Here is a 17,018-nt window from a genome sequence, read left to right on the forward strand (position 1 = left end):
GAAGAACAAGGATTATCCCCATATCTCAGATAGAAAAAGTGGCCGGAAAGGTTAGGGGACCTGCCTGAGGCCATCTACCTTCTAAGAAGTGGAACCCAAGTCTCCTGCCTCCTGGTCAAGTGCTCTTCCAACAGCAGAAGAGTCATGCATTCTGAAGGAGAGGTATATGGTAGCATCAGGCCAGGTTGCTGTTCCTCAATTCTCCATTTTGACCCACCAGTTTTTCAATAGGAAGCCTTCCTTCCACATCCGTGCCTTCAGAAAGGGATAAGAGGGCAGAGGGTACAGTCTGGGCTCTCAGGGCAAGGAGCACCACTTCTGCCTTTTTGCAGGGCAGACATTCCTGGAGGTGGGCTCTGCCCCTTTAATACCATAGAGATGAGCTGGGGGTGGTGGTGCTGGTGTAGGAGCAGGCTGGGATGCTGGAAGCCTGGCTCTGGCGGCTCCCTGGGCTTCATCTGCATCAGAATTGAGGCCTGCAGCAGTGTGTGGATCCAAACCCATCTACACACACTGCACGTCTTTGTGTGCGCCTGAGGGGGAGCTTGCAGGGCGGGGTGGGTTGTTCGCTTGTGTTCTGAGAGTTGGCTCCCACCCCCGGAATTTTTTTTAATTTATGAATTACTTTTATATTTGAGATGAAGCCTGAGGCACACATCTTTGTCTGCATTTCAAAAATTTTGGTAGAAAGTTATAATTTAGTTTTTTTCTTGAATTTTGTCCAAGGAAGTGCAACTGACATGAAGAATGGTGTCTCAATTTTCTGACCATACAAAGGATGCAGAAATGATCACGTCTCTTCCATTTAAGGGACCTGGCGGTGGCTTACAAATGGATAGGATCAAGTCCAGACTGACCACGGCGTTCAAGGCCCATCACACCATGGCCCACCCTCCTGTTCTAGCTCCCACTCCGAAACCTCTCACCACTCTCCAGATGTCTCTTTCCTGGGCTTAGCCTTGTTCTCTCAGCTGGTCTGCCCTTCCTCCCGGAGTCCCCTAATTGCCAGTAAGACTCAGTTCAAACATTCTGGCCCTTAGGAAAACTTGGCTGATCCCCCAGACTTGGTCTCCATGTCATCTTCTGAGACCTCAGGGCACTAGGTTACTATTTCCATTATTGAACCTGTTATGCTCTTGGACATGTGTTTATATGTGAGCCCCTTGAAGCCGGTTGGGGTCTTTATGTTCATACGACCTATCTCATTACCTGGCACATGGGAGGTGCTCATAAAATGCCGGGTGTAGTTAAGGGCACTGTGGTTAAGTAGCTAGTATGTTCTGAAGGCAGAGACCTCCGTCCGAATCCTACTGCTACCTCTTCCTTGCTGTGCGTCTCTCTCAACCTCAGTGTCTTCATCTGTAAAATGGGTGATCAGCGATGGCACCCACCTCACAGAGTGCATTTGTGTGTGTGTGTGTGGGGGGGGAGTTGGGAAGATGAATGATGGATATAGAGCACTCAGCACAGCGTCTAGCCTCCAAAAGTGCCCAGCAAACAGCAGCTATTACTAATATGAAACCTGAGGTCTGATCAACCACCTCCCAGGAAGGAGCCCTGGGATTTGCATCAGTGAGAGAGAACAGGCTCTTAGGAGGGCTGCCCTGGGCTTGGGGGGCAGGGGCGAGTCTTTCTGCCCTTTACAGACCCACTGTTTGTCCTCAGGGCCTTGATCATAAATCCCATTCAGGCTCTGCCTGCCCCGTCCTGCACTCACTCCACACACACAAGGTATATGACTCCGATTTTAATTAAATCACACAATTCAGGGCATCAGGCCCCACCTACTTCATTGGAAACCACCTGGGATTGTGGGGAGCTGGAAGCGGGTGGTGGTGAGAAGACCCACTCTCCCTAGCTTTTCCCTGTAGGGACTAAAAACATCAGGAATTAACTCAAGGATGAGATCAGTGGAATGAAATGCCCAACAAAAGGGACAGGGGTGAAAACTACCCTGAGGCCAGGAGGTGTGGTGAGGGGACAATTGGGTTCTTTCAGCCCTGACCTCGTGGAAGAATACAGTTGTTCACTGAGCAGGGAAGAGGCTAAGAAGCAGTGTACATCTGTCCCTCTGGGATCTAGGGGGCCCAGCAAGGCTCAGGTAGAAGGCTTTGAACAGGGACTCTGCTCCATCAGCACCCCACCCCAGAAGTTCTGGAGGAGGCAGAGTTGTGAGAAGAAGTGGCTCCTGATTCCACGTCCAGGAGGCCATTACTTGAGCCAAGCAGTTGTGCCAGGGGCTCGAAGACAGGAGGGAGGCAGGTAAAACCAGTGTCAGGGATTAGGAGAGTGTTAACGACCCTGCTTAACCTGTATGGTGTGTGGCCCCCCATGTTCAAGAGCTAGAAACATGCGGTGCAGATGGTGGGGAAAGGGCACTTTCCCACAATGTACCCCATTCCCAGGCCACTTCCCAGTGGCCGTTGGGGGTGCCAGGGCCAGGCATGGGAACAACTGATCCTTTGCCCCCTTCCACAGGGCCTGCTGGTCTCTGTGTAGAGAAGAGGGTTCACTTGTCCATTTCCTCCCTCTGCCCTGCCCCCCACTTCCCTCCAAAGGAAGCCTGGTTTGTGGGGCCAAAGCTGCGTTGCCCGTTCTGGGACCCAGAGATGTGAGGTTTCCCAAATCCCTTCGATTGGCCTGTGGTGGAGTCACAGCCCCACCTCCCTGAGTATAAGTGAAGACTTAATGGCTTCGTCATACTGTCCCTTAAAGATGGTGCCCATCCCCCACCCCAAAGGTAATGTGGAGGTAGAAGGCCCTGGGAGGGGGGCAGGAAGGGGTGCTGCCCCTCTTTCTCCCTGAAAGCTAGCGTTCTTCCAGAGAACCTAAGTGGCCATTCCCCAGGGGAGGACAAGAACCCAGAAATAGGAAAGAGGGTAGAGACAGGATTGGCAACTTTCTAACAGTGCTTGAAAACACTGGTTCCATTTTAACCACCAGTACCCTTCCAGGCCACCCTCTCTGGGTCCAGAGAGACACCTTCACTGCATTCACGGGCATCTTCCCCTGATGCCCACGGGCCAGGCTGGGCCATCCCAGGGTCCCTGCAGGAGCTCACACGCCCATGCTGCTCTTCTCATCCTCTTTGGGGCGGGGCTCCTCCTGAACCTTCCTCATCTCCCAGCCCCTGACCCAGGTGTAGGCGGAAGAGCCTCCCAACACCATCATGTTGCTCGTCCACCAGAGGAAGCTCTTGGTCTCCTCGTAGTAGAGGACGGCCAGTACCGTCTGAGCACAGGCCTTGGCCGTGCCCGACACGTTGTGGGTCAGGGGACTGGTGAACTTGATCTGCAGTCCTGTCACGAAGCCGATGGCAAAGCCAAACAGGCCTCCCAGCGTCATCATGCCCCAGAAGTGAGCACTGCCCAGCTGGGCAAAGTGGCGAAGGGCCTGGAGCTCCCCCAGCAGCAGGAGCAGCGGCAGGAAGAGGACGCAGGCGTTGACGTTGTTGTAGAAGGTCAGGCGCCAGAGGCTGCCGTCCACCGCTGGGAGCACCTTCTTGGTGTAGATGGCGTTGAGTGAGACGCAGAGGCTGGCTAGTACGCCAAAGAGGGTGCCCGTCCAAGACAGGGTGCCTTCGGCCTCCTCCTGGTCCACACCAAGCCAGAAGCCACCTGTGGTGGGGAGAGCGGAGGAGGGGATGAGGACAGCAGGGAGAAGGACAGAGAATTTCGCCACCAAAGTTCATAGACTGTGATGCTGCCCTCACCATCCTATCCTTCCCAACCCTCTCTGCAATAAATTTGTCCGAAGTCTGCATACAATGTGACATATAGATGATGTATTATAGAAACCTATGTAACTTTACTAACCATTGTCACCCCAATAAATTCAATTTTCAAAAAACATATCCAAAGTCTACGACATGCAAAACACTGTCCAAGGGCTGGGGAAGGGGCCTAGGGCATGAACCCTTCTCACGGAGCTGGCATTCTAGCAGAGGAGAAAGACATCCAACCGATTCCTCGCCCAATTACTTCTTTAATTACAATTGGGAAGAGGTCCATAAAACAGTACAGGCTGCTGTGCGAACCCATAACTGGGTGAGTGCTATGGCCTAGGGCATCTGGAAAGTAATATTTGATCTGAGTTCTGAAGGACGAGTACGTAGATGTTGAAGGGACCTTGGGCAAGTGACTTAAGGTCTTAAAGCTTGGTTTCCTTGGCTGTAAAGTGGAAGCCTACAATGAGTTAGAATCACTTGTGGCTGGAGGTCATTTGAACAGTCACAGTTCCTGAGACTCTCATCTTGTGTCACCTCCTGATTACAGCTTCCCACTGAGAACCATCAAACCTATACTCCTCAGCCTGGCATCTTTGTCAGCAGTCTGTCCCTTGAATCACCCTGCGTCATCTCTTTCATCTCCCTGTTTCTCAGGCTAGGGCTCGGTGCCCTTATTTGTTTCTTGCACCAAAAACACCCTAATCCTTCCCAGAGAGTTTCTAGTCATTCTTCAAGGTCAAAGCCAGGCTCTCCAGGGGGAAGGTCTTTCCGGATACCTCCCAGGCTGCCAGAGCTCTTGCTGCCTGTACTTTCCTTTGGGATCCTTGCTTTGCCCTGGCCTGCTGGGCACCTGCAGACGGTGATAGTTACAGTCTCTTTAGCTAGACCCCACCTTCTCAGAAGGCAGGGCTGAGTCATACACTTGTTGTATCTCCTGCTACAGCATCTGACAACCTGGGGGACTAGGAAAAGTTTTAGTGTCAGCGAGATTTGGGCTTCAATTGGGCTCCGCCACTTAGAGGCTGGGTGGCCTGGGAAAAGTTTACCTAACTTCTTGAGCTGCCATTTCTTTCAGCTGCAGAGATCTGGGTCATCGCTTGATCCCATCTCTTAACAATCTGCAACCAGAATGATTTTCCTAAAGCACAGATTTGCTCAGGTCCTGTCCTGGCTTAAAGTCCTGCCGCACCTCCCCACTGCCCTCGGGAAATATTCCAGACTCACTTAACTTGGGCAGCTTGCATCTGGCTGGCGAGTCTCACTCAGGCCCAGCTAGGAAGTGCACATGCTCTTTCTTCGGCCTGGAACATCCTCTCCCACTCCTTCCTTCCACCATCTAGTACTTCCTCCAGGGGGCCTGCTTAGATGACCCCCCGCCCTCCCGCCCCAGCCACCAGCCAGGACTGCCACAGAACCTTCTATGTCCCCATCACAGCTCTTACTGCTTGATCATAACTCATGTCCTGCCATGCGTCATCACCATGACCTCCAGGAGCGGAGAAGCGGAGTCTACCTTTTCCAAATTTGTATCCCCAAAGCCTGGCACAGTCCCTGACATGTGCTTGGCCCAATTAACGTTGAGAGAGAGAGAGAGAGAGAGAGAGAGAGAGAGAGAGAGAGAGAGAGAGAGAGAGAGAATGAATGAATCGAGTTGTTCTGGAGGTGGTTGTGAAGATTAGGGGAGACAAGGCACCTACCACTTTGTAGGGACTCACTCCCAGGATTCTCTTTCTTGGCAGAGCCTTTGCAAACAGGTTACCAACAGACCTGTTCTGGGGGTAGGGGCACTCCCTATACTAGCTTCTTGCTGGTTACCTTTTGAGTCTAGGAGGGACTGCCACCTCAAGGTTCTAGCCTCCAGAGGGACGCTCAGCCAGAAGGAGCTTTGAAAGGTGCTGTGTGCCCTGGGGTGCAGGGAGGAGTCTTGGAGTGGTCACTTGTTACACCTCTTCCCCCACATGGAGCAAGGAAGGGGGATCATTGCAGAGAGGGGCCAGGTTAGGCCAGCAGAGAGCATCAGCCTCCCCTGCCTCTGCCCCATCAGGCTGGCCAGTGAACGCACCTTCTCAGAAGCTATCTCACCATCAGCTACTTTGATTACTTTTCAGACTGGGGCCCGGTTTCCCTAGTGATGCCACCTTCCTGCACGCAAATTCTCCTACCAAGAGCAGCCCGCCCCCCTAACACACACCCAAGGTCTACAGGACTGAAGTGGAGATCCCTGGAGCATTTGGAAAAGGGTGAAAGGAAGTGAGGCTGCCCCTGGGTGGGGGGGAGCGGGGGAGCTGAGAGAGAGCTGCCAGGGATCTTGGCAGCTCCTTCCACTCTAACCTCTACCTTTCTCCTCCGGCACTGCCATCCTGGGGCTAGACTGAGGAGCCTTGGATCTAGCAGTTGCTCAACAAGGGGAACAATTTCTAGGACAGGTGGCATGGGATGAGCCCCTCCCCCGCAATCCGTGTACTGTGGCCTGGGACTCTGAGACACCAGCTAAGAATCTGTATGTAGGTCAACCAAGATGAACTTCACAGCCTCAGGAAAAAGCTGAACAGGTTCAAAGAAAGATCACATTCCTGGATGACAGCGCCCCAGGAGGGGTGGGGGATGCCGGGGGCACTCTTACCCAGTGTGCTGCAATGAAACAACAAATGCTCTATATCTGTGCTGTCCAGTACAATCGCCACTGGCCACGTGCGGCTACTGAGCACTAGAAAGGTGGCTACAGAATCAGGTTGCAACACATGCAACTGAGGAACTAAAATTTCAAAATTTCATTTAATTTGAATTACAGTACATCTTCACTTAACGTGCACAGGTTCTGCAACTCAACTGACATAGAACTAACCCAGTTTTACGTTAGGCTAATTAATACAAACAAGAGTTAAGTTCCGAGGCATCTCAGCAATGGTACATCGAAACGATGTTATTTGAGGACCGGCTGTACTTTAAATGGAAATAGATACATGGCCAGTGACTACTGTACCGAATAGTACAGTTTTAACTTCCAGGGGCCAAGAACAGAGCAGCGTAGTTAGAAGCCCCAGTCCGGCAGTCTGGCCAGTCAGTGTTTGCACCTCAGTCTGGATACCCTGGGCAGCTGTGTGACCCTGGGCAAGTAGCTTACCCTCTCTAAGCCTCACTTTTCTTGTTTGGAGGAAGATAATCATGGTGATGCCACCACCCCGGGACCTCTGGGGAAACAAACGACATGCTACCTGTGAAATGATGAATACAATGTCCCCATCAATAATTGCTATTTTCTGAGGGTCAAGTCTGTGAAGACAGCTAAAGCATATCTCTTGCCAAAGTCTGAACTGTTACTGTGAGCCTGCAAAGTCAGGGTGATGGAATATGTATTGTCCTCTAGAAAGAGCACTGCATGGGGAGTCAAGAGCTCTTGAGTAACAATAGAGAATAGTGGTCAAGAGTATGGAGCCGGATTGCTTGAGATCAGATCTCAGCTCTGCCACTCACTAGCTGTGTGATCCTGGACAAGTTACTTAACCTCTCTGTGCCTTGGTTTTCCCTCTCCGGAATAGAGATTCTAATCCCACCTTGTATGAGGGCCCCTAAGATGCTGGGTGACCTCGAGCAAATTATTTGCTCTGTCTGGGCCCCAGGCTCCTCCTCGTATTATTGTGGCATCAAGTGAGGTGGGACAGACAAAGTCCAAAGATTCTTGGCAGGGTTGTTCCTTAGGATTTCCTTATGCCCCCTTTGCCCCGCCCCATGGCCCTGGCTGGCCACTCACCGATGATGCTGCTGCAGGTGAGCAAGGCATAGAAGGAGGTGGTCTGCTTGAGCAGCAGGTAGGAGAGCAGCACATTGAAGACAGTGGTGAGGGAGCGGCCCACGTTGTAGAAGGCCACACCCACGTACTTCAGGCAGAGGTTGTTGAAGGTGATCATGCCAATAAACACAACTGACAGGGGCAAAATGCTGCGGGCCACCCTGAGGTCCAGGCGCAGGGAGGGAAAGTCCATGGCACCAGGGCAACAGGCGGCCAGTGTGCTGACGCCCTTGCACAGCAGTGTGGTCACCAGGCACTGGTAGAAGGTGACGAAGATGGGGGTGTCCAGCTGCAGGGAGGGACTGTCCAGCAGGTACTTGTTAAGAAACACCATGGAGATGGAGGTGACCCAGTAGAGAGAGACCACCAGTGTGATCTGCAGTGCCCGAAGCAGAAAGGGCTTCTTCTCGCTGGCCTCGGCCTCGCCAGAGGGGTCGGAAGCCCCCATCAGTGCCATGTGCAGGATCCTGGAGCGCTTCAAAGGGGCCCTGTTCATGGTAGCAAAGGAGCTGGGTCACCCCACAGCCAGAACTGATTTCCTGGAGTACGGGGCAGTGAGCTCACTTCTGCCTGCAAGCCACAGCCCTCAAGTGTCACGGGTGGGGGGTGGGCTAGAGGCCTCTCCACCGTCCTCTTGGATGGAGAGGTTCTTCTTCGGGGTGAGCCCCACAACCTGCTCCCACCCTGAGAGAGCTCATGAGATAAGACACAGGGAAGGGTTTGCGAACAGGCAAATGATCTCTCAGGGGAGAAGAGATTGGAGCCTCGCAGGGAGGGGTCGCAGGAAGAAGGGAGGCGAGAGAAACGGAAGGAGAAGGAAGAGGAGGAATGCCGGACGAGGGTGCTAGAAAAGAGCAGAGGACAGCACGGGGAAGAGGTGCAGAGAAAGGAAGGCATGCAGGGCTACGGAAGAGGGGTTTGCAGGGATAGAGGGGTAGGTCTGCGGGGAGCTGAACAGAGTGAGGGCGTGCGGGGGCCTGGAAAGAGGGGTGCGGGGGTGGTCAGAGGTGCTCAGGGAGGGGGGCGGGGAGCTGAAGGACACAGGAGAAGGCCAGCCTGGCGTTAGCCCTAAGCGTGGGGCCTCTTAGGGCGCGGGCTCCAGCTCAGTCCGGGAATCTCCGGACATCCGAGGCCGCTCCCTCGGCGAGGCGGGCCCAGGACTCATTTCCTGACACGCCTCCGACCCCTTCCTTAAAGAGCCCGCACTCTCGGCGTCACTCTTAAAGCCATAGCCCCAGAAAATTAGCCTTCAGATTCAGAATCGTGTCGGCGCCCGGGCCGCCTCTCCATCCTTGTGCACTCGCGGCCGGTTGATGGTGGGGGATCTCGGCAGCCGCAGAAGGTTCCTGTGGATGCTTGAGCCTCGGCCCCCTTCCTACTAGCCCCGCCAGCTCTGTCTCCTTCTGAGGCTGATTCCCACTACTGGGCTCATCTGCAGGACTGCACCTCCCTCTGCACCGTCCTGCGTCCCTCTGCGTCTAGACATCCTCCCGCGCCAGCCCAGTCCTTCCATAGCTCCAGCTCACTCTTCCTTGTTGCAGTTTCTTCCTTCCACCCACTTTCACCGCCCCCAGCCCTCTTCCAAACCCGCGATTCCCACACTGCCCCTGCCGGACCTCAATCTGTCCTCTGGTCCTCGCATTCGAGACTCTCCCGGCCGCCGGATTCGAACTTCAACGCAGCATCCCCTCCCCGGTCTCCCTCCTCCTGGCAAAACCCCTACCCCACACAGAGCCCAGCCGCAAGCTCCGATCCCCTGGCTGGCGTTCCAGGGCCGCGAAGACGACCCCGCGCTCACTTCATCCTCTGCGTTGGCTGTCAGTCGGCGCCACTAGGCGCCGCACCTGCAGCACCGCACCTGGAGAGACGCACGCAGGGCTGCGCTGGAGGGAGACCGCTTCCTGTTCCCGGACGCCGGCGCCGGGTCAGCCTCACTGGCCGCCTCACCACATGGGGCCCCGGGGTGGCGGCGGGGCGATCTGGGCCCCAGCCTGCCTATTTCTCTGGTCGCGGGAGCAGGCCCCCTCTTCTTTCCAAGCGCACCCCAACACCCCCTGTACCCGGCTCCAGCTAGCTGCCCAGAATCCCCCGCTCCAGTTACCGCAGCTTGCACGTTACAGAGTCCGGCTGCATCCCTGGCCTGTGGCGCACCGGGCCTGCACTTCCAGAAGAGTGTGTGGGTAATGGCTCGGATTCTTCCTGCTGGCAGTGAGTGGATGGTGCCCTGTCCCCTCTCAGGGACTGAGCCTGGGAAGTTGGTCACCAGCCCGGCCAGTCACTCAGCACTTCTGCCTTGTTCCCACTCAAGCACCAACGTTGGATGGCTCACTTCTGAATTCTCTTTGATAGGGCAGGTAGATAGACAGAAATGAGCAGGAGGAGAAATTTTGCCCCCTTTAGAAAGCCCATTGCTACAGCTCCTACTTGGGTCAAGACCCCTGGCAGCTGCCCAGCAGGACTCCTGGCTTACACATACATCTAAATCAAAGAGATATATTGTTAAAAGTCAGAAAAGGGGCAGCCCATTCTGTTTGTCACCAATACTGCCCAACAGGACTCCAGGTTTTTATATACCCCAAAGGGATGTGTAAAGACATCCCCCCAAACCAAGATGATGTGTTTACACATGCCCCTAAATCAAAGGGATATGTTTACACATGTCCCTAAATCAAAGAAATGCACTGGGGATGGTGAAGGGAGGTGATGTGTGCTACTTTCTAAGTCTAGGCCTTAAAACTTTAGGTGTGTGCTTCTCCATGCTCTCTCCTCCTCTTCCCATAACCTGGGACCCAAATATGTCTATAACTCAGCCATGACCATGCAGACCAGGTCAATGTCTTAAGGCTGTGGGAGTGATATGATGGAAAGAGCCAGGGTCCTTGATTGTGTGGAGCAGGACCACCTGACAATATGGACTGCCTGCCTTGAGACTGTTATGTGAGAGAGAAACCAACTTATGTCCTTTAGGTGCCTACCTATGTGGTTATAAAGGGATCTCTTTGTTACAGCAGCTAGGCCTTTACCCACATACCGTACACTGTAGTCTATATTCCCTTCTCCTTATGTATGTATTCTCTAGGCAAAATTGAGAAGGTATGACATTGTTAGTCTGATTTCTCTCTCTGTGTGTTTATCATCTATCTATCTATCTATCTATCTATCTATCTATCTATCTATCTATCATCTACCTATCTGTTCATCCATTCATCAATCCACCCACCTAACCATTCATCCTAGCACAATGCCTGCCATGGTGGATGCTCAGTACTACCTATTTGTGGAATGAATGGAAGTCAGACCTCTTGTAGGAGTGCTTGAAAATCAAGGCCAATCTAAGAGCTTTATTGACCCTAAGCCCTAAAAAATTTGTAAGGCTCTTCATCCTATATAAAATCTAAATCGGTTAAAAATAAAAATTAATACTAAACTGTAAAATAAATGTAAGCAGAGCAAAAACTGTTCTGAATTTTCTCATGCAGATTGGGATATTCTTTTGAAAATAATATATTTTTTTCCAGAAAAAAAAAAAGAAAACACCTATCTTTTCTTTGCTGATACTTGTGGCAGACACTACTAATTATCTACCCCAGAAGTTGGCAAACTTTTTCTGTAAAGGATCAGAGAGTAAATATTTTAGACTCTGTGGGTCATGTGATCTCTGTTGCAACTACTCAAAATTGCTGTTGCAAACAAATAGGTGCAGCTATGTTTCAAAAAAACTTCATTTATAAAGACAGGTCATTGGCTGGATTTGGTTCATTGGTTGTAGTTTGCTGACCTCTCATTTACCCTATATTAATTTATCCTTCTTCCTTACTAACATTACATATATTTATTTTGTATGTCAATGTGTCTTCCTAAAAATAGGTATTCCCCAGACTTCCTTGCAGCTAGTTGCAACTATGTGATTCTTTTGGTCAATGAGTCATAAGCTGAGGACTTCGGGGGTATACTTTTGCTTTCTTAATGTAGGTAGTCTTTGTTGCTTCTTTTTCTTATATAGTCTGTCTTTAATGCAGACCCGAGGTCTGGAAGGGCAGCAGCCATCTCGTAACTATGAGATAAAGATATGATGAAGAAAGCTAAGGATGATAGGACAGAAGCATGGAGAGAGCCTGAGTTCCTTAGAGCTTGGATTGGCTGGCATTGGCTGGCATTGGGTCTGAGGCAGCAGGCAGCCATGTAGGGGGTACAATTATCAGGGAGTGAACCACAGCTGCAGAGCTAGAGGTGGGGTGGAGCATTTTAAAGGCAGGGCTCATTTTCCAGATAAGGATTTGGAGTGGGAGAGCCAATGTCAGGATGGGCAAATCTCAGAGCATGAGATGTGTGGCCAGGACGAGAGTCTGTTAATAAAAAAGAAGTCCTGATATAGGGGAGGGCTTTCTGCAGTCACGAGTGGGCAAGCTACAGAGGATTAGCAAAGGGATGGCTCCTCTTTAACAATAATGTTTACCAGAGACATCACCTTTATGTCCTGCTCTGGCTTCTGTTAAGCACCTAGTTTGGATGGTGCAGGCTTTTTTTCTTTTCTTTTTTTCTCATCTAGGATAGCAAAAAATGTTACTCACTAAAACTCCTGTAATATGCACCTGAATAATCTCATTCCTGAGCAAGAATGACATTCCCCCAGAATAGCAGCTAATCCGTGGGGAGTAACAGTATTAGTCCCTCTGGCATGTAGCATGATGCCTTGGCACATAATAGGGGTACTGGGTCCAATAGTGCTCCCCCCACCCCCAATTCATCGTGTGACCTTATTTGGAAAATGGGATTTTTGCAGATGTAATTAGTTAAATTAAAATGAGTTCATATTGGATTAAGGTGGCCCCTCAATCCTATGACTGAGGTCCTTATAAAGTCCAGAGATTTCCCATAACCCCTCTGCCCCCACACATGCATAGCCTCCCGCATCATCGACATCCCTGACAGAGTGAAATGTCTGTTACAATAGATACGCCTGTACCGACACATCATTATCACTCAGAGTCCACAGTTTACCTTAGGGATCGCTCTTGGTGGTGCACATTCTGTGAGCTTGGACGAATGTATAATGACGTGCATTCACCATTATAGCATCATATGGAGTATTCTCACTGCTGTAAAACACCATTCAAATTTAAGTCTGGTGGGGGGGGAAAAATCACTGTTTCTCAGGTCATGTGACCACTCTTGACCAATCATTATGGCCAGGCAGATAAACCAGCCTCTGGTGTAAGCCCTGGACCAGACAAGGTGGTCTGAGAGTGGTCTAGGATGGGGTGGTTCTGGAAATGAAATTGAGGAGGTGTTGCCAGAAGAAGGGGGATGGATGCTTGACTGGCAAACTGTCCATGGTGAGTAGCCTGCATTGGATGAGGGAGAGGGCATCTGCAAGTTTGTACAGAGCTCGTCCCTCCTCCCTTGCTTATATGGTTCCACTTTGGTCAGTGCTCTTTGACATTCACCCCTAAACCTGGCTAACTTCTTGCCTTCAGGACTCAGCGCAGACATCACTCGCTTAGGGAGACCCTCCAATTAGATCAGGTCTCCCAGATGCAGCATTCCTGCTGCTTCCCTTTGTCGATGAGATGTTAAGAGAATATGCACAGGAGGCATCTATTCCCTTTTGGGACAAGAATGTCCCCATCTCCTTTTGGGAGTGCCCCCTCCTCAGCTGTTGCAGTCTTTGGGGGCCATCAATCCATGTGCTTGCTTCCCTCTAGCCAAAGGGGTAGATACATGACCCTGGTCTGGCCAAGAGTCAATTGCTTACTTTTTCTCTTTCTTAAATGGAATCTGGAGCAGAAACAACAACAACATCTAAATCGGTTACAGCTGGTTCATGGTGGCTGCAGTGCCCAGAAAGCTCATTCACCATTTCCTGCCTCTGAGACCCCCAGAGTTGCCTTCCTTACTATTCTTTCCCGGTCTGTTCTTGAGCTTTCCCTCCAGTTCTCTGAGCACCCCAGACTCTTCCAATGACCTCCTTTTTCATAAGTTGGCTGTATTTTTTGCTTGCAATCAGAGAACCCTAGATGCTACTGTGGGTGTTCCCTCTGTCTAAGAAGAGGGATCAGGGCAGGAACCGGCCAGCTCCAGGGACTGAGTTCAGCTACCGCAGCCCCAATTTCTCTAAGTGCTGGGGTTCAAGAGCAGGGTGGGAAAAATGAAAAGGGCAGGGCAGCAGGAAGTGTAGACTAGCAGGATGTGTAAATATTGCTGTGTTTGCAGAAGAGCAGGCAGATGTGGGTCAAGGTTGGCTTCTTTCTCTGGGTATTTGCTGTAAACCTAGCAGGGGGGAGGTGGGCTGGTGGGGATACCTGAGAATTTGAAATTGGTTTAATATAACAAACTTGTTCTTAATGCTCTTTCTGCTTGACACCCCCCTCTTTGACTCCCCCCCTCTACTAGGTTCACTGTTCAGTTCAGATGATTTATGGGACACCTTACACTTACACCTTACACCTTACACCTTACAAGGCATGCTGATAGCCTTGTTGTCCTTTAGTGGGTTTCGAACGGTCTGAAATGAACATAAAGAACCTGAATTTAACATACAGCTTATATGAGTGAATGACTGAATGCAGCAAGGAACTGAGTTAATTACAATTCTGGAGCCACAGAATCCATAATAAGAATCATTTTCTACCTTTTTGCTTTTTTCTCTCTTGTGGTATAGCATAGCAATTAAAACCTTACCCGCTGGAGTCAGACAGACCTAGGTTCAAGTTCTGGGTCCACCATTTTACAAGCCATGTAGCCACGGCAAGTTACTTAACTTCTCTGGGACATAAAAGCTTTATTTGTAAAAAGAGAATGATGATAATATATTACTTGGCATAGTGTCTGTCCCATAGTTACCTATTATTAGTATTCCCTATTTTTTGTTGTTGTTGTTTTCCCTGCACTGTTCTTTCAATGGTTCCTATGTATCCTCTTGGCACTGGGTACATTCTTCATCGTTACACTAACATTCTGTATTCGTTAGTTATTGCTGTGTAACAAAACTTCAGGATTTAGCTCATGAGTCTGTGGGTCAGTTGGGCAGTTCAATTGTCTTGGCTGGGCTTTCTTCCATGTTTGGTGGTCAGCTGGCTATAGGTTGGTTTAGGATGGTCTCAGCTGGGATAACTTGGCTTTCCTCCATAGGGTCTCTTATCCTTTAGCAGTCCAGCCTCAGCTTGTGCTTATGGTAGGCAGAGATCTGAAAGAGAGCAAAAGTGTCAAGGCCTCTGGAGACCTAAGTTCAGAATTGGCACAGTATCATATCTGCCTTATTTATTCTATTGGAGGGAGCAATTTCCTAGGTTAGTCCAGAGTAGGAGGAGACTACAAAGTTATAGGGCAAGAGGTGTGGATGCAGATGGGGCCAATAATTGGAGCCATTAATACAATCAAATCTATCCTGCACACTATAGTGTAACTGGTTACTGCTGTCTCTCCAACCAGACTCTCTCTTATTTACCATTGTGTCCCAGGTGCCTAGCACAGAGCTTGGCACATAGTAGGTGTTCAATAAAGGTTTGTTGATTGAGTGAATGAAAAACTGGGCTGGAGAGCTGTCCCTGGAATGCTGGGGAGCCAAATGCCCTGCTGACTTCCTGTAAGAGACCTCATAACCTGGATGAGGGCAATTGAAAGTTAGCATGCACCGAAGTTTGGTTTCAGCCTTCCAACTCAACCTGACTCTTCTGTTTAGTCTAGATTTCTGGAAGTTTGCACAGAGCTCTTCCTATAAAACTGATTTAGTTGCAACGGAGACCATAAGGCCCATGGAATCTAAAATATTTACTCTCTCTGGTCTTTTGGAAGGTCAAATAGCTGAAAGCCTGTTTTGGTGTCATTCCCGACAGTCCTGAAATTGTGCAAGATCAATGATCTTATGATCAGGAGAGGGACATTATATTTAACCAATTCTTGCTGTTTACTACAGCAGGAATACAAACAAGAGAGGTCATTTGGATTTATTATGAAAATGGGGACACTTTCAAACATAGACAAACATTTTAAATGTAACTCAAACTGAAAAAAACTCCTTTTGTGCTTTATACAGAAATTTTTTCAATCAATTGGGTGCCAAAAAATGTATACACATTTTAAGAAAGGAAAAAAAAACTATTAAAATTGTAATACTCAATATATGCCAATAACAGAAGATGAATACAAGTCACGTTTGACTTCTGCAATTACAAGAGGTGCTCAAAATGGTTACCATCAGCGTCCAGACACTTCTGATTACAGCAAAGTACTGCTTGAGCAACATTGACCAAAGTGTCCACTTGTATACATTATTTTGGCACCCCTAGTATATATTTATTATTCTAGGGCCAAATGCTACAATAATTAATGATAATTGAAAGCTGTTAATTTTATGTGCGAAAGTAATTGCTGAGTTTCACATATTTAAAAAAATAGGAAAATAGACTGATAGTTCATATGAATATTAAGTGAGAGTGTGTTAGCTAGATAACTTTAGGAAGAACATTTTATTCTTTTGGAACCAATAAATGTTTATAAAAATTTAAATAAGAGTACTAAGCAAAATAATAGAGATCCAGTTATCTTTTATAATTCCAACCTTTATAGAATTGTTTGGCAGAAGAGTATTTTTTAACATTAAACAAAATAACTTTTAAGAACTGTATTTAAATTGTAATTATCTAATTCCATTTAGACCATTAATCTTTCATGAAAATGTCTATTTGGGAATTATTCCTATCTTGTGGGACCAATTAAGAGCAAAATGTCTGTTTTGCCACCTCAAAATTTTACAAAGAAGAAAAATTCACTTATCAAATACAACAAGACCCATGTTAAATTAACTTCCATTCAGACATGATAAAGAATATAAAAAGCATGAAGAAAAAAGGAAGATGGTTCTAAATAAAGAGGTACACCCTCTTTTACAAATACAAATATCTTGCTCTTGCACTAACTTCAGTTGAAAATCAGAGACTACTTAAGGTGGCAAATGTACAGCATATAATTGGGGGAGCAATGTAACTGCTGAGAGTACAAAGTAGAATTGCTGCACATAATGTCAAATTTCTTTAAAGTTAGATTTATTGAGGTGTATATTCCATACAAAAAAACTTACCATTTTTGGGTATCCCATTCTGTGAATTTTGATAAATGTATACACTTGGTAACCACCACTATAATCAAGATAGGAAACAGTTCTATCTCCCCCCTAAAATTCCCCCTCCCCCCCACCCGGTCATCAATGAACTGACTTCTGTCCATATAGTTTTGGCTTTTCCAGAATGTCATATAAATGGAATCATATAGAATATGGCCTTTGTGTCTGACTTCTTTCACTTAGCATAAGGCTTTCAAGATTCATCCATATTGCATGTATCAGTCAGTGTGTTCCTTTTATTGTGTACCATCATTTGTTTATCTAGTCACCAATCGAAGGACTTCCGGGTCGTTTCCAGTTTGAGGGAACTATGAATAAAGCTTCTATAAACATTTGTGTATAAGTCTTTGTTGGATGTTTCATGTCTCTTGGGTAAACAG

The 17,018-nt window shown here is 48.8% G+C and overlaps 1 protein-coding gene across 4 annotated transcripts; it reads right to left on the reverse strand.

The window, feature by feature from the left end:
- Nucleotides 1-875: 875 nt before the first annotated feature.
- SLC35C1 (solute carrier family 35 member C1) lies at nt 876-9,722 on the reverse strand. 4 transcript variants are annotated; one of them, XM_033121470.1, is made up of 3 exons: nt 9,619-9,722; nt 7,479-8,005; nt 876-3,617 (listed from the first exon to the last, which is right to left on the reverse strand). In XM_033121470.1, exons 1-3 carry the CDS (start codon nt 9,648-9,650, stop codon nt 3,058-3,060), a joined length of 1,119 nt encoding a protein of 372 aa, XP_032977361.1. In that variant the 5' UTR covers nt 9,651-9,722; the 3' UTR covers nt 876-3,057. The 4 variants fall into 4 exon arrangements, with proteins under 4 accessions (XP_032977361.1, XP_032977363.1, XP_032977362.1 ...); XM_033121472.1 differs by lacking the exon at nt 9,619-9,722 and adding an exon at nt 9,376-9,499; XM_033121471.1 differs by lacking the exon at nt 9,619-9,722 and adding an exon at nt 9,241-9,376.
- Nucleotides 9,723-17,018: the final 7,296 nt, after the last annotated feature.

Source organism: Rhinolophus ferrumequinum, chromosome 11 (assembly GCF_004115265.2).
Source record: "Rhinolophus ferrumequinum isolate MPI-CBG mRhiFer1 chromosome 11, mRhiFer1_v1.p, whole genome shotgun sequence".
NCBI classification, from domain to species: domain Eukaryota; kingdom Metazoa; phylum Chordata; class Mammalia; order Chiroptera; family Rhinolophidae; genus Rhinolophus; species Rhinolophus ferrumequinum.